This window comes from Pieris brassicae, chromosome 11, assembly GCF_905147105.1.
Source record: "Pieris brassicae chromosome 11, ilPieBrab1.1, whole genome shotgun sequence".
NCBI lineage: Eukaryota > Metazoa > Arthropoda > Insecta > Lepidoptera > Pieridae > Pieris > Pieris brassicae.
This window is the reverse complement of record NC_059675.1, coordinates 4104951-4123639: the sequence shown is the minus strand read 5'-3', so window position 1 is coordinate 4123639 and position 18689 is coordinate 4104951. Positions and strand designations below refer to the sequence as shown.

General features: G+C 33.4%; 1 protein-coding gene across 3 annotated transcripts in view; it reads left to right on the top strand.

The window, feature by feature from the left end:
* The window catches only part of LOC123716082 (arfGAP with SH3 domain, ANK repeat and PH domain-containing protein), a 43041-nt gene extending 24694 nt beyond the window's left edge, over positions 1-18347 (top strand). For 2 of the 3 annotated variants that reach the window (XM_045671624.1, XM_045671622.1), the window contains 13 exons: positions 1541-1786; positions 3154-3415; positions 4273-4497; positions 6570-6792; positions 7501-7681; positions 8439-8720; positions 9596-9715; positions 10759-10927; positions 11060-11182; positions 12135-12241; positions 13070-13120; positions 14316-14510; positions 14933-18347. In XM_045671624.1, coding sequence (XP_045527580.1) covers positions 1541-1786; positions 3154-3415; positions 4273-4497; positions 6570-6792; positions 7501-7681; positions 8439-8720; positions 9596-9715; positions 10759-10927; positions 11060-11182; positions 12135-12241; positions 13070-13120; positions 14316-14510; positions 14933-15130 — 2382 coding nt within the window. In that variant the 3' untranslated portion in view covers positions 15131-18347. The remainder of the gene's footprint in view (positions 1-1540; positions 1787-3153; positions 3416-4272; positions 4498-6569; positions 6793-7500; positions 7682-8438; positions 8721-9595; positions 9716-10758; positions 10928-11059; positions 11183-12134; positions 12242-13069; positions 13121-14315; positions 14511-14932) is intronic. The other variant, XM_045671623.1, reaches the window with a different exon arrangement.
* The last annotated feature ends 342 nt before the right edge of the window (positions 18348-18689 follow it).

The following is an 18689-nucleotide window of genomic DNA, read 5'->3' as shown; positions in this document are numbered from 1 at the left end:
GTTGTTGTATTTAAAGTTTTTGTTGATTAGGCAAAATACGTTTCACGTTACGCAGCATTTGTCTTTTATATTATTTCGATATGCGTATAACAAATTAATGCTATGGCAAATGCATCTGGCATAGCGCTAGTGTTTCTGACAGGAGCTTATTTATTATTATTATGGACTTTAATGACCATTGTTATATAGCTTAATGCCATTTCTACCACATATCATTTTCATATGTGTATCACGGAACAATAAGTATTATTTATTTCATACGAAAAGTTTTGTAGCTTAAAACTTTCTTTATTGCAAATTTAAATTATGTTTTAAAAATTATAATCGCTTTAGATACTTAGTTTTGATACCATTCAAAGATATGTCTGTTCACAAATATTATAGAAACGAACGAAAATACATACTTATATATAACTTTCTTTAACAGTAAAGAGTTCCAAGTGGCTTTAGCTCTATCTTGAGTATATATATTATATTATTGCGTACAAAACCTTCTACTAAATAAAGCACTATGTCGTAGCGGCATTTCAATGTTTAAACTTTAATCCAAAATAAGAGTGTCGCCTTCTATCAGGCTGTCTGGTTTATTGATTTCTATTCAGTTAAAAATAGACGAGTCTATGCGCGAATAAATTATGTAATCCATAATTTCGTTTATACTATTGTATCGGATTCCGAGTTTATTTCTATTAAGCGTATCATCAGTGCTGGACGTTTACGATGTTCCATTTAAACATTGCAAGTAGAAGTGGAAGGTGATAGGTCTTTTGACTTATGGTTTGCATGGTGTTGACGACAGTTTTATCTTGTAGGTAACAATTGACTATGGAAAAAATAAAGTTATTGAGTTTTTTAGTGTTTAAAAGAAAGGTTTAGCGTGAGCCACAATGGCGGCAGGTTAATGACCGGCCTTGCGCGGCGCAGGGCCGTGCTGTCATGACCCTAACTTGAATTTGCTTGTCTGACAAGATCCTTTAAGAGTGAATTGTTGCAAAATCAGTTCTCGAAATGAATTGTCAGCGAGCTTACGCGACTTAACTGACTCTGACGGATGACGTCTCCGCAAACATATTTGTTGATGTTTCAACCATGCCAAATAAATATACAAATAAAGTCGAGACGTCTGAGCAAGGTCGTATATTATTAATATTGCACAAGCAAAAAGCGAATTGGGAGCTATGCGCGTGCGTCATAATGTACGGAAGGGCAAACTTTTTACACTTTACCAAGTGACCGTTCACCGTCAGAATAAAGTTCATGTGATTATTAAGACAGTTTATGGCCTGAATTAGGCTTCATATGTTATAAGTTAAAATTGGGGATTGTTTCCAATTAATGCTGGCTTGGTTTTTTTTTAATAGAACAGGGTGAAACAAAAAGGCAGGACGCTGACCTGATGTTAAGTGTTACCGGCTCATACACACTATCAATGCTAGAGAGCTTATACGTACGCTCTTTTCATGAAGGACCTTAAGTCGAATTTGTTAGGAGTTACTTCAGGGGGTAGCTTCGATTATTGTAACAAATATTTTTGTTTCAGTATCTGATAAAATTCAACGAGATTAAGACGAAAAAAGGGATAGAGTTGTTACAACACCTCGTAGAATATTACCACGCCCAGACGAACTATTTTCAAGATGGACTGAAAACTATTGAGCATTTTGGAGTGTACGTTGCCGATCTAAGCGTGCAACTGCAGAAGATAAGACAGCAACAAGACGACGAGAGGAGGAGGCTTCTTGAATTACGAAATATGCTGAGGGCCGCCGCTCCACAGGATAGAGAGGTAACAATAGTTTTTCTGCCATCGCGTTCATAATCGACGACTTGTCTGTTGGAATATTAACAATGAAACAAACGCAGAAACGTTTCTGTCTTTATTATTGATTTTGACCTAATCGTTGAAGGTATAAAATAATTTTCGTTATCTATTATAGTGTGAGCAGTGTTGGACCAGTGGCTTCAGCGTGAGACTCTCATCCCTGAGATTGTTGGTTCGATCCCTGGCTGTGCGCCAATGGGCTTTTATGTGCGCATTTAATTCATATCATTAAGGAGAATTTCGTGAGGAAACCGGCTTGCCATAGACCCAAAAAGTCGATGGCGTGTGTCAGGCACAGGAGGCTGATGGTACTTGCCTAGTACATTGACAAATGATCATGAAACAGATACAGAAATCTAAGGCCCAGACCTAAAAATGAGAGCCACTGACTTATATTATATTTTTATTAATAAAATTATTTTAATATGAGGTGTTCCAAAACGTTAAAGTCGGAATTTTATCTGACCAGTATTATTACATCGGTATTATACACCTCACCTCGTACTTCCACGAATGCGTCATTGCAAATTACGTTTTTCTTTAAAGCATTTAATTTTATTGCATTCCATATGCCTTATCGTATTGTGCGGTCGTTGTTTTTAAACTTTTAACTGTTCGGTGATTAATGCATTTTGATATGACATACGCCTCTGTGTTTATATTAACCACGGAACTTTGAGTATAAAGGTCAATTGGGTTCTTATATTAAACATAAATAAAAATAAAATAAATCAATGGAGCTACAACCTTTTTAGGTCTTGGCCTCAGATTTCTGTATATGTTTCATGATCATTTGTTAAACTAATAGGCAAGTAGGTGATCAGCCTTCTGTGCCTGACGCAAGCCGTCGTCATTTTGGGTCTAAGGCACGGTCTCTCGATATTTTCATTCACCGTTCGAGCTAATGTTAAATGCGCACATAGAAAGAAAATCCATTGGTGCACAGCCGGGGATCGAACCTACGACCTCAGGGATGAGCGTCGCACGCTAAAGCAACTCGGCCAACACTATTCAAAATCAAAATTATTCTAATAATAAATAAGATGAATCAATCTTAAGAGCGACTGGCTACACCCACCACTATTTCCATGTAATTGTATCGATACAAAATTAAGCGTAATCAGTTTATCACGCTCAAATATGCTTATTAACGCCATCTAGTAACACATTTTAACATTAGATCTCTATATCCTCAACAACCTTACATAATATAGGCCACTAGGCCAACACTGCTTTATTAAACATAAATACTACGAAAAAATATCGCAAGATACAAATGCGCAAAAACTAATTGTGTTGGAAGTGATCATTTAAAGGCTGTATACTTTTAGGTCGCGTCAACTGTCGGTGGCTATTCTCTCCACCAACTCCAAGGCGATAAGCAGCATGGAGTCACACGTAGCGGATATCTTCTAAAAAAATCTGAAGGCAAAGTAAGGCGGGTTTGGCAGAAGAGACGATGCCGAGTCACAGCTGAAGGCTACTTGGATATTTTTCACGCGGACGAGAACAAGATCCCGGCCAGAGTGAACCTATTATTGTGCCAGATTAAAGTAGCGGCGGAGGACAAGAGGGCTTTCGATCTAGTCTCATGTAAGTACTTTAGGGGAGTAAGGATAATAGATCGTTATGCTGTAACAAAGGAGCTGGGACTTCATTTAAGTGAAATTTAAGAGGTTTGAAATAATTTATTTATTTTTGCTATTAAACATCATCTATACAAAAATATCAGATCTGTTATAGAGAGGATATCCATGTGTGTAAACATAAGAACTTTTGTAGCGCAGCGCTTATCAGATTCGTGAAAATCTCTCACAATCGAGTAGCCTGCAACGCAGCACACAACTCATGAGGGGCTTTTTTGTATTAAAGCAGTTAAATGGGTCCGCCGAGCATCCGTGAATATACACTCTAAATACATATTTAAATAAATATATAAGGGAGTTAAACTCTGTGTTGCAATAATATTTATTTTAAAAACAATATTTAGAGTTTGCAAATGACTGACACATACATAGACACACAAAACTAGTGTATTTTCCACAGACTAACAAACAAAACTAAATAAACATCTGTAAAAACCATAGATAATTAATATTCTAATTTAAGAAATATAATTATATTTATATTAAAAATTGTACTTCAATTACCACGTAAACAGAATTTGCGCATTTTAATGAAAATAGCACATAAAAAGATACGCAGCTTATTAATACATACATAAATTAAATATAATTCAAAAATATAATCATTTTAGCGATCTATTGAAAAAAGCGTTATAGGAATTGCATGTGTTAATATGTTATTGTCATATTTTAACAAATAGATATTTCTTTTTCAAATTGTCTCCGCTGGTTGTCCTTTTTACTATTTTTTAGCATGTTACTGTATTCTTTAACGTATAATATTTATAAATTTGCGTATGAAAAATACTCATAAAACAATTGCAGGTAGCCGCACCTATCACTTCCAAGCGGATGATGAGAACGAACAACATGCTTGGACTTCAGTACTTGTGAATTGCAAGGAAGGAGCCCTCATGAGGGCATTCCATCAACAAGGGGGAGAGAGTAACGACACGGGTCATTCTTTCCTGGATCTGCAGAGGTCTATCATCAGGGCTGTAAGGTCCATGCCAGGGAACCAGGTCTGCTGTGACTGTGGATCTGTTAATGGTAAGTTTTTCTTAGTTGTATCGTTAAAATGGTGGTTTCAAACTATTGATTTGATTTGGTGTTCTGAGTGAATCACTTAAACAAGTGTGTGATTTATGTTTTGTTGTTTATATAGTGTGGATATTTTATAATTTTGTAAAGCTACTATTTGAATCTTCTATTATTGCAGTGTAATGTAATTCTATGAAATTAACACTTAAAAATTAACATATATATTCATGTTTTAAACACGGTTGATCAACTGTATGTTGTGCTGTGGGAAAGGTCTAAACGGAAAATTTAACATTTAAAAAATAACCAGTGGTGCCTTATCCTTCTTGGTCTGTGCCTCAGATATCTGTGTCCGTATCGTGATTTCTGTGCCTGACACACGCTATCGACTTTTTGTTGGGTCTTAACCATGTCTGTTTCCTCACGATATTTCTTCTTTCACCGTTCGAAGAAATGAACGTTGAATACACACGTAGATCGAAATACCATTAGTGCACAACTGGAGAACAATCCTACGAACTCAGGGAGTCGCACGCTGAAATCACTAGGCCAGTGCAATAAATGTAACATTATATCAGCTAGAAAAACCTTCCAAATTTCAGCATACAAACGAATCTACTCAACTAGATTAAAAATATCGTACAAAAGTTCGCTAAAAGCAGCTATGTTGAGGACAAAATAGCCGTCTCGGCGGAAATTACGCCAGCTATACAAAGTTATGAAACTGTTGTATTGTGTATTTAAGTTTCAAGAGCGAATTGAAACCTAGCTGACATTTCCATCAACAGCTTAACAAGCGGTATTATATTGAGAAGGGAATATAAATTATACCTTTAATTTGAAAAATGTTGTGTTACGTCTGTGTATTTGTAGGAATAATATTCTTCCTGTAATTTTAATTAAATCGTTATCGTTAAGTCATTTATAAAAATAAATTAGCTAGTCATCTCATAGAAAGAGACAAATGCGTAGTTTAGTTAATAGAATGCAATTTATACTTTCGTTAGAGGTATGTACCTTGTCTTCATGGTCTGTACACTTATAACACTTTTTTGGGACCTACCTAATAATATATATTAAGTTTAGCGGATCCTGATCATATTAAGTTTTTGTACCACGTAAATCAGCGTTTCATATTTTGAAGGATCTGAATTTTATTTCGCCGCTAGGCGATGACGTTCAGGGTGCTTTGTTTGGGAGCAAGTGAGGGTCAAAAGATGACGATCAGATATAGGCATTCGAGATGTGTTGTTGGAGGAGAATGCTGCGAATACTATAGACTGAAAAAAGGACCAATATGTCCATTCTAAGCCAACTATTATTAGTAGAGGTAACCGAATAGTCTCGACAAGCTGGTAATGGTAGGAGAAGTCGGGGTCGCCTTCCCATTGGTATGACCAAATTAAGACAATTATGGGTTTCAACATGTCCTGAGACATTCTAAAGATACAGGCATGAATAAAAACTACGAGGAAGAAGAAAATGTTGACAGCGTTTGACAGCACAAAGTAAAAACTTCTATAAATATATGACAGTATCGTATAAACCGAACAATTAAGTGCAAGTGTCGGTAAACGGGTAAAAAGTGCAAGTGTATTGTTTTCATTGAGTAGTCATCGTTGCGTAACATTATGCATTGTGCATGCAACACTAGGTAAATAGGTTGGGTTTTTTGTTCATAGATCGTTGTGACAGCCTGTTTCTCGAGTTGTTTAAGACGAGTTCGCCTTTAACGTTAAGGAAACAAACGGGCCCTTACATGATGGTTATTTCTGTTGTAATCCTTTAATTTTAAGATTCAAACAACAAGGTAGTTACAACCTAGTTAGTTGTAATATCATTTCTTGTATAATTGAAGATTTGGTTATATACACTGATTATTCAAGTGTAATCGTTAATTATATATAAATGTGTTACAAATATTACAAGCACTATATTTCGTAGGTTTTTGTATGCATTTTATTTGTTTATATGTAACTTACAAATTTTATGTTTACAGATGTTATCGAAATAATTTTTCATGAATTCATCAGAAGATATATAGAAAATACGTGTTTAATATGTATTTCAATTAATTCCAGATCCGACTTGGTTGTCAACAAACTTCGGTATAATAGTGTGTATAGAATGTTCTGGAAGCCACCGGGAACTCGGTGTACACATCTCACGGATACAATCTTTGACCTTGGACCGGCTTAGCACGTCACAGTTACTCCTCGCACGGCACATGGGCAATCAGACTTTCAATGACGTCATGGAGAACACGCTGGACGAGAGGCTGAAATTAAAACCTGGTAGTACAATGTAAGTTGAATTTGCATTTTTTTTTGCCTACAGAAAACAGACAATAGTAAAATATTAAAGTTATAATTTTCTTACGTAAACGTTTTGTTTCCCAATCCTAACTAGTGTTTGACCTTACGTCCATTCTACGGCTATAAAACCAATCATAACTAGTGTTTGATAAAATTTCCGTAGAAATCTTAAGCGTTCCGGTCATACATTTATTAAGCCCGTCATTACTCCTCACTCCTCCTTTCTTGGCGATTCCTTTAAGGTCTCTGCAGTTAGACTATGGAATTCACTTCCCGTCCCTATTCGCTTTGCTCCTTCTCTATCATCCTTTAAATTTCTTCTGTACAAACATTACCTGTCCACATCGTATCCCTAACTTTCTCACTAACTACTGACCTGAAATTTATCTTAAATTATCCTGATTTATATGTCTTTTTACTTTCTATTTTTAATGTATCATCTTTTTAGTTTAGTTAACATGTATTTTTGCACTACTTGCGTAACTTATGTAATTAAATACATTTTTATTTTTTCTTTACTCACAGTGGATGCCATTTGATTTAGTTATGTTATTTTTTTCTTTTTATATCGTAGTGTAACGAAGTGTACATAAATAAATAAATTACAAATTAAGGAAGAAGCCTACAGAAATAACTAAGTTCTTATAACGGTACTTAATTGGGAACAGTTGATGACGCAATTATTGACATTTTCCAGGGATGAAAGGTTAAGGTTCATTCGGGAGAAATATGTTTATCGTGCGTGGGCGGCACGGACGTGTAGGGATGAAGCTGAGAGGTTGTCGGAGGTTGAACACGCGGTTAACAATGGACACCTGCAGAATCTTTTGCAGGCGTATGCGGAAGGTGCTGATTTGGCTGCCACATTGCCAAGTTCGGTATGTTCTATTAATATGTTGAGGCAATTCGCCTATATAAATTGCTAGAATGAAATCAATATTTTATACTATATGTAAAACTACCGACGAACGTTGTCCTTTACACGTTTTAAATACGAAAATTTCAAACCGAAGAAGTTGTCTAATTGTAAATAAAATCATTCTTCAACCCACACAAAATTCATAAAAATCGATTTAGCTGTTTAGGAGGCGTTTAATTACAAACACACGCACAGAAGATTTACATATATAATAAAACGTTATAATGCGGGGCGGGGATTGAATTACGCGTTATTGTTAGTATTATTTTCCAGTTTTTTTACACCACATAATGGTAAGTTTTAGCTATAAAGTTACTGGGGGTGGTCACGAAACGTTACGGCGCGTTACATCGGGGTGGGGGGGGGGGGAGATCTCAAGAATCTAAATTACGTGACGTAATACTTGAACGCTCCCTTAGGTATAGCTAATAAATTGACATACAATATTCTTAGCTGAATGATATTTAAGTTGCTGTACCTAATTATTAAAATTAATTTTTGAGAGTGATTGCTGATAAATGCTTTCAAATAAAATATTAGAAATGCCGAGTGACAGATTTCTATATGGAACAGCTTTGTATAGAAAACCTAGAGATTTGAAGGTAGTTGCAAAATATATAGAAAATGTATTCATGAATTTCACAAAATTTGTCTGGAATTTATGTCATTAATTGACAATTTAGAATACATATCATATCATACCTACAATATTTCAGGACTGCGGTGAAACAGCTCTACACCTAGCAATATCTCGCGAACTGGGTGACGGGTCCTGCTTACATATAGTAGATTTTCTAGTCCAAAACGGAGGGTCCCAGCTCTTGGATAAGGCCACGGCCTCTGGTATGACGGCTTTGCACCTGTGCGCGGCGATAGATAGGACAGAACCGATGAAACTCCTGCTAAAAGCTGGAGCCGATATTTCTGTGAGGGATGGAAATGGACGGACGCCATTGCAGGTCGCGAGACAGTTGGGACATATGGCATGCCTGGAATTGGTAAGATTTTATTTTATATATTTATTTTTATGTATAAACCAATGGCGCTTCAGCACTTGACCTTGGCGGCAGATTTCTGTGTCTATTTTGTGATCATTTGTTTTTTTCTAATAGGCATGTAGGTGATCAGCCTTCTGTGCCTGACGCACGCCGTCGTTTTCAGTATAAGGCATGCCGGTGCAATATGGCGTGCGTATATGTCTCAAAATCACCAAGTTGCAGAAAAAGCTATGCTAGCAATTTAATGCCTTAAATATTGACATAAATGAGAAAAGAAAAGTAATAAAATACTGTAACTGACCTGTTTTGTGTGTAGATGGAACAATACAATTTAAAAAAGTGGTAAATTTGAAATTGAATCACTATAAATGCAGGAAAAGTCATTCCGGAAAGGCATCCTAGTATACGATCGTCAACAACATATATTTTTATATATGTTAAATTATAAATATATATTACCTGTCATTACTTTATGTACACTTTTCATATACGAAATCTTATTTTGACCAGGATACTAAAATAATATATATTTTTTTAGTTATAAAAGTGCAAAAAATGTTTGTCCGAAAATTAAAAAAATAAAATATATATATATATATATATCTATATAGACAAAGTCCATTGGTCCACAGCCGGTAGAACCCTTCGAACTCAGGGATTATGTTTATGATTCGTGCTATATGTGTACCATTCATCACTAAAACAATTTTAGAATTTCAGTCTATGCTACATCGGACATGAATAATGTTTTCTAAGATTGTATTTTTATAAAACTTGGGGTAAAATGCTAGACGGCTTTCATAAGCCGCTGATTGAATTATAATAATAATATTTTTTTAAAAGTATTATTAACTTGTTATTATGTTATTTTTCAGTTGGAGAGTGTTGATAAAAGAGAAAAGAGTATATTTGAAAATATAAATATTGATTGGAACTTATCACACGATGAAGGCTCGACAGACTTCTCAGATGATGATACAGTGATTGACGAACGGGTAAGTAATATTGTATGATATACATAAACCAGTCATATTAATCTCGTTATTTATTTTTAATTACACTAAAGATATAGATGGTATACATAATATATACAAAAAGGTTGAAATATTTACGAAAGAAAAAAAAATTAAATTTCAACTAAGTAATACCTAATTCGGCTGTATTATGTGAAAGTGAAGATATCTACGAAAGGATGTGTGTATATATATATATATATATATATATATATATATATATATATACACACACATGATTTTTAACTTATTTTTTAAGAAACATTACTTAAACTTACAACTTAATTTGATGATAAACATTATCAAGCATTCGCTTCCAAGAATTTATTGTAATTGGTTTTATAACTCGGGATATTGAGCTGGAGTCTCAGCTGATGTCAAGTGAAACCGCCGGCCACAGTCTCTGCCAGAAAGCTCGCGAGTGCGTTGACAGCCTATTAGGGTAATTTTTAATATTAAACTCAATCAAAATTCATCCCATAGTTTTAATAATAATAAGAAGGCTTTATTGAAATAAAACACTTTTTACCCGAATTGAAGCTAATTACATAATTTTAAATTTAAAATTTTTCCACGTTTCGCGTGCTTTACAGCGTGCGTGGTCACGGTGACTGAAGACAAAAGGTGTTGAATGTCAAAAATATCACAGCTGTAGAGAGAGTTGTGCTATCTGTATTTATTTCCCCGGAGTTGGTATCGACTAAAAGCTGACGGGTTTTCGCAGAAATGACTCACGGTGTCCTCTATTTTCGCGGATTGTTTGTCTTGGGGTTTTAATTTGGATATTATTGGATCCCAGGTGTTTGATAATTTTAGGCCGTCTTCTCTATTGAAATTGGGGTGTTTTTTATTTCAATGGCTTCGCGTACCTGAAAAGAATCTGTCGAAATTTGGTTAAAATTATGTAAATTATAAGTTTATAATATTACATAGCCTCAATGCGGTAAAAAAGTGTTTTCTTTCAATGTGTAAAAGCTATGTTAACAAAAGACAATACTAAGAAGGGTTTATTATTATTTCCATAGCAAAATGGAAGCGTGACTCCAGAAAAGAAATGTCCGCGGTCTCGTCCGCCTTCGTACGCGGGTGGCGGAGGGGGAGGGGAGTCCCCCGTGCTCAGATCGCGCTCGTCGACTTGCGACTCGCTTCAGCATCCCCCTACGCCTACCACGTTACCACGGAAACCAAATGTTTGTAAGTATGAAAAATATTCTTTGCGTAATAAAATGAAACAATTGAAATATAAACGCTAATTACTTCGCAGTCGACGACTGTTGATAGCATTCGGGTGAATGAAATATACTTGAAGTATATTGTTCCTTACAGATAATTTAAACAGCTTAAAGAAGCGTGTGGCACCCCTACCACCAGCCGTATCGCTACCTCACCCCCACCCCCATCATCGCTCGACACCCTCCCCCTCGCCTTCCGACTCTAGATCTATACATAGTGAGTATTCATTTCATTCTTTTTTATATTAAGCTTAATAATAATAATCCAATGGCGCTACAATCTATATGGGCGATTTTTTTTATTTCATAGACAAGTAAACCAACTTTCTGTTTGACACATGACATCGATTTTTTATTTGAGACATACCGGTTTCCTCACGATTACTCTCGGTGTTCTACATATGAGCGACAGATGACGTATACAGATGCACGGCCGGGGATCGAATCTAGGACCTCAGGGACGAGAGTCGCTCGCTGAATACAACACTTTGATTGCCCTATTAGTGCCGTATATATTTTACCAATATATGCTAAAAATGCCAGTTCATATAACAATGCACTTTATAGATAATTTATATGAAGAAGAGAAATATTCACCATTTCCGTTACAATACTAATACAGTGTTCATGATATTTTCAACATTCTCTTCAGAAGATACTATACAATATAAGATAATAAAGGCACAGGAATTGAATACTAGATATTTACTGCCAAAGGGGCTGTTGAAGTATGACGTAATTACACTATACAGATTTAATGCAATTTATCCCCCCCTCTTGTCAGTATAAGTAAACAAAGCTGTCAGTATAATAAGTCATATTTCTTTTTTGTACATTCTTCAAATAGTCCAAGAGTCACATAAAAACTCTTTGAGGTGTATTGCTTAGAAAGACAGTACAGTCAACACCGTTTACGACGACATCGTTTCGTACATACCGATTATATTGACGAAAATCAAAGGTTGCGGCTGAATTCTATTGTATTGGGTACAACGTCATCGGCAGTTACCACTATCAGTTTTTACGATCAAATATGAGTAGTCACTTCAATGTCATTATAACACATTGACTGTACGTATACTTCTGGTACATTCGGGTAGAGAAGCCGAAGAAGTATAGGGAGGTTTTATTATGAACTGTTAATCATAAATAAACACTACATATTTTAGGTGGAACAGTGAAATATCGGCCTCAACAGCCGCCTCCTACACCGCCACCCTCACATTCCATGCATAATGGGGCACACACAGACGAACCTACGCCGCCGCCTAGAAAGGTAATTTATAATCGCCTAATTAATCTAAACTTTATTTAAGGATTCTAAAACTCTTTTCATACTTTGTTTATATTGTGGGAAAGTTGTAGGCATGAACATAAAATAAAAAATTCTATAGCAAAAGAAATAATAACAACAATAGGAAATTTTAGTACTGAACGACGTTAATTTTGATCCTGTATTCTGTATTTGATCGTGTAGTAAGAAAAAAATTACACTTTTATAATAGATGTGAATAAATTATTGGTTCTAATTAAAGCATCAATATGTTGACAAAAACGGGGCTGTCGTTTTGGGTATCTACACATAATCGTACTACGTAATCTTACACGTTGTGATACATATGTACTTAAAATGAATAAACACATTTTTTATTTTTTTATTATATTTATCTTTGGTAATGAAAAAGTATTATTTTTTATTAAGAATGATGTCAGGATCTGTACATACCACAGAGTGCTTTGCGCATATGTCATAGTTCCTTTAGTATTTTGGCTATGTAAACTTTCTTTCGTTCGTTAACATCGAGCACTTACACGAGACTTTCGTACTTTGAATACAAACGTAGGAACTATACGTTACTTAACTATATAATATTGTTACACAATAATCTCGTGCATTAAATAAATTTAAAAGTGAATGAACATGAATTGCACAAAACATTTCTAAAATACATACCTTTTAGGTAAAAATTCGCATCAGAGACATACATTTAATCTCATTTCATAGATCTTCTATTGCGTTTATTTCAAAAAATTAGATCGTAGTGATATCAACATACAAGACACGACAAGAAAAGAGTATAGAATATATTTGTTTTTTCTTCAGAAGAAAAATAGATTGCAACCGGAAAAGGCTGACAAAACGAAACTGAAAAGGGTAAAGACGAGAGAGCTTTAGTGTAATTAATCGCTTTTCCCGTTTTAATTTCACCCCCGATATTTGTTTTTTTCGAATTTAATGCTGTCAAAAGACCACAAGGATAATTATTATATATAGTGTATGAATATATGTTCTGATTTCTGACCACTACCTTCTGCTACCGATGAGCGTTAACAAAATAAAAGAAGATCTGTTACTTTAAATAATAAAAATTATTAATGAAACTAAGTACGTAGAGATATGTCTGCTCCAGAGCTCCAGGAATTATGGATATTATAAAAAATAAACAGCTCTCCAACTGAGTACTAACAATTATGATTGTGATATACGCGTAACGCGTGCAACCGTACGCGTTTGATTTAAAAAAAATCATGATCGTACAAAATTTAAACCCTTGAACGTTTTCCAATTAATTAAAGCTACGATTTAGAATTCGCCATTAAAATAGGATGTGTTTTTACTTGTAGACTTTTGACAGTAACGTAAATATAATCTTCAAAAGGACGCTTCAATGCGTTGTTTATTTACTGCATGTATAGAAATGTAGTTAAAACCTTAGTTTCCAAGAGTAGAAACACGAACTTATTCATAAACGTACAATCTTCAAACAATTGAACGCGGTTTTTGTTATTCTAGTAATTTTAAAAATAATTCCTAAAGGATATAAATGTGAAAAACGTCAATAAATAATATATATTCTTACTAATATAGTACGTTTATGAATATATATTTTAACAATAGATCTCCAATTGTAGGGTATTAATGTCACCGTGTAAATAATGAAGATTTTGTGGATTTTATACTAACACGATATATTGCATGTTTTTAAGTGAATAAAACATCACAAACTTCGTCGCTTTCCCAAAATGTATTTTATATTAGAAAACGTGCTTAGAAGGTACATAGCATAGCATATCTCTGGCTTGCGTCCAGACACAAAGGTCAATAAAATTAATAGTTTAATGAAGTTAACGTAAAAATGCAGTGAATTTATATTGATATTTATAATTGTTCTTGTTGAGAATTCTATTAACACAGAAATACTAAACTATACTAAAGTTGTATTAATCAAAAAGAATCGTTATTCGGAACTTGACAAGTGACACAATAATTTTGACTTGTGTCTGGACGTTTAATACACTTACTTAAATTATTTCTTATGGTCTATAACGCGTGTTTCATACATTTTCAGGAATGTTCTAGTCAAGATTCGTCGCTGGAGCTGTGCGATATATCGGACGGTTTAGACGATAGTCGTCTTCAGTCAGCGCTGTCGTGTGACAGTTCGCGTTCCAGGGAGAGATCGCGGCGGAGTGACAGTCGTTCACTTGATATTTCTGACACCTCCAGTGTTCATTCGAGGTCACCGTCGGCTTCTATAACAATGGTATTTTATAAATATCTCATATTACCTTTAATATTTCTATTGACAAAGTCAAAGAAAATGTCAAAAAAATACGTACTACAAATTATGCCGGTGTTACAAGTTCAACTTCATGTAGCAAATCAATCGGTTTAGTAAAAATTAAATTATTAATTTTATATTTTGAACTATTATGTAAATTTTAACACAAATGTGTCGATGTTTCACGTGATCTATGTAAAATGTAATGTGTATGTATGTATATGTAAAAATGGTATGTCAGGCCCGTATCAAGTGGAGATCTTTCGTGGTCTTTGTGAAAAAAGGCGTAAATGTAAAAATATAATATTGTTTTAAATTTAAATATATAAAAATAAAATTTTTTGTGTTCGACGTTGATGTGATATTTCATGAGTATTTTGTTTAAATAACGGATTTTTTTATAGATGGGCTGTACAAGACGATGTAGGGCTCTGTATGACTGTTCCGCTGACAACGAGGACGAGTTATCCTTCCGCGAAGGCGAAGTAATTGTGGTTATCAACGAGAGAACAGAAGACGACAACTGGATGGAAGGCCAGGTAGAAGGAACTAATCGAAGGGGAATGTTTCCCGTCTCTTTCGTACACATGCTACCAGATTAGTGAGACGGAGACGGATATAGTTGCAACAGTTCAGCTAAAACGTAACACCAACGTTTGGTTATCGGACTTATCATTTTATTTAATTTCCAACAGATGCGAGTTAAGTCCAGAGTAGAAAAAATTGGTCTCTTCTAGATTAGGCTATTCATAATTTGTAACTGTTTGTCTCATTCTTTCAAATACATAACTTGCTTGTTCGATAGAGACAAAGCAGTACGCTTATACGGTTATGAAGGTGGTAGATGTTGTCTTCGAAACGCCAAGTATGAGATTTCGTAATACTTTAGCTCAAGCTATCTATTGAGAATTTCCTTATATACTGAACTCTATATGGGCCTAAAGCTTTCGGCATTTATTTGACGGCTATGAGCTTATTTACATATAGTATTTTGTATTCAATACATTATGTACTTTGGAAATTAACATTCATATATGAGTATTTAATTACAATTGATGCAACACAGTTTAAAGAATTTAATACATTCACAAGAGCTTAAAGCATTATATTAGAGAGAAGCTTAATACAAACGATATTATGTTGTTGTATGTTTAAAAAGGCAATATGCCTTATCTTAACAAAGACTTCATACTGAAGAAAAAACCTAATTCTTGTGAACGACGTATGAGTATTTATACAGTATCAACATGGTCTCGTATTTCAACATTAATATACATTGTCAAGCATTTCATAACGCTCGGAAACTCGAGAAAAATGTAAACATACTGCTATCTCGTTCTTCGTAATTGCGAAGAAAAGAGATAGATATAGGTTCAACAGTTGCGTCAGAATTTCTAAACTGCTACGAATTTATAACACCAATATTGTAAGTGCCAACAAACACTCCGTCCCTTTGCGGGTTTTATTTATTGACAACTTCATATAATATATTGACAATGCAGTCACTGTTTTGGTGTTTTTATAATACACTTTTACCGAAATAAAATGCGTAAACTGGCTGAAGAGGATTATTACTGGAGTTAAAAAGTAAAATTCCAATAATTAAGGTTATAATGCATAATTTATATAAATTTTTAAAGTTAAAAACTTAAATTAATTATAGATGTGTGTATCTATAACTGGGACGAAATTTATTTCTTAATTATTGCGAACGGATTAAAAAAAACATAAAATGGTAAAAGTGTATTTTCTAGTTTGAGCATGAAAAGACAGTTATAATCTGTTTTGTGTTAAAATTTTGTTCGTTATATATTTAGGCTTTTTCGTGTATATACTACTAAAGGAATTAATCTATTTTTGATTCCTTGTGCGTCTATCAACTATTAATTAAATTCCGATCCAATTGCAACGCACAATTTCTTTTATACTTTCTATTAATAATTGTATTAAATCATATTAAAACGCTTGCCGTTTTTCTCAAAGGCGTGAAAAAACATACAATCGCATATATTAAATGTAGTGCCATTAAGATTTTTCACTTATAGTTATAGTACTTTTGCTCAAAAAAAAACGTTGTTTGGCTGAAAAGTAGAAATTCTGAATAAAAGTGTTTTTTTGTCATTTTGTACAATAAATATAAGTTATTTGATCTCTTAAAAAAGTAAATGAAGTCCTAAGTTGGCTGTTTAACATCCTGTTATCCTTTGAGAAACTGATGGTGAAAAGTCCGTGAAAATCGGCCTAAAAATTAATTTGCTTATCTTTGTTTATACTCGAGCTCATAGTGATTTGCCAAATATTTCAGAAATGTAAATAATTATAAATCTATTGGACCAGTGACCAGTTTGTTGTAGATGTTTCTCGTAGAATCATATAGATTGTTGCTACATGTTGTCTATAGAAATCTATGTATATGTTCTAAGCCGTAAGTTACGTAAGAATTAAGCTAATTATAACCACAAAATCATCACGTATAAATATACGGGACATAAATATATACGGGAAAACACGTATTTACGAAAATCCGTAAAATTATAGTATTCTTCAATTTTGGGATATGGGCCAACTTTGTTAAAAAAACTTGGAAATCCATTTGATTATTACACAACAACCTAAATCAATAATTGTTATTGTTGATTAGAACTACAAGTCATAGACGACAAATTGTTTTTCCTATTTTCTATTGATCCCATTTCTGTCATCCAAGTGAACTAGTGAGATGTAATTTATCATCTAGGGTTGAAGTAGAAATGACTAAATTTCATCCGATGTCTGAAGTTCCACTATTGAGCGTTCTTTAACCTAGTTTTTGCGTAGGCGTAACATACATTCTAAAATGTTTGGAAGTTTTTATAGATTTATTTTCTTTTGATGCATTTAATGTTAGCCCCTAGACAGTTTTGTAATCTCAGCGCCATCTATGAACACTGTGGACTTTGCAATTGGTCTCAAATAATATGATAACTTACGGCTTACTTCTAACATTTTTACTAACTTTGATAATAATTGTTATGAATGTGAAATTTTATTACATGTGACCGATTGTTCAATCGTTGATTATTTATTAAAATTGTTTTACCTTTAGTTTAAAAAAATATTTAGTCAAATATTTTAACGATTGAAGTATCGGTTGTTAATGTTTCAAGGATTTGAAAATAATTATGAAAACCAATCAATTTCGTTAGTTTTTATTCTATCCGTATTATTCTAATTTGCACCTTTGACCATACATTTAAATTATATATTACCTATATACACATTCCCAATAAATTTCATTGTAATTTAAGCTCCTATAGCTGTAAGTAATTCCAGCTTTGTGTAAAGTTACCTAAGTTAAAGTTTGTTGCCATAATTTAGTATTATTCAATATAACAATCAATTAATAATGGTTTGTCCTTTGACTCCTACAAATATAGAATTGAATATAACCATTGTAAATATTATTTTAATCACAATCCTGGGTTTTATTCAAAAATGTTTTATTAATATCCAATAAAATAATTTATTTTATTCCTTTAATAGTATTTTTTAATGTTTATGAGAGTTAAACTTGGACTCTAAGAATATCAGTGAAAACTAACAAAGTTAGCTTGAATTTTATTCTTAACAGACTACGAGAGTGTACTGTCACTGTCATAAAAAAACATTTTTAATTATCTAATTTATTTATGTTTCGTCTAATCTTTTAAATCAATATATCTTCCTGTAAAGTTTTACCATGTAAATTATATTTATTTTACAGAGTACCTAGCATAAAAAACTTTATTGTGATGAAATATTTTAATGCCATTTTAGCCTGTCAGTATGATACTTATTAAATTTGTAACCAAATGATGCTATAGTTATTAAGATGTTTTATTCTAATTCAAAAATTTGTAGCATATTAAATGTATTTGTAGTTTAAAGACTTTTTCTATTGTGTATTTCCTGAATAAGAATGCATGAATTACATCATTTTGATGTCTTATCAAGTGTTGTTTTAACTCCTTTTTTACTTTGGCTTAGAATGTTAAAAAGTAACTGCCAATCTATAAGTTAATTAGGAGTCTGACAAAAGCATTAGATAAAAGTTAGTCATTTAAATGACGTTCTGTTATAAAATCATTTTATGTATGATAAAGGGTACAGCTTAATTTGTTGCTATTATACATATTACTCAAA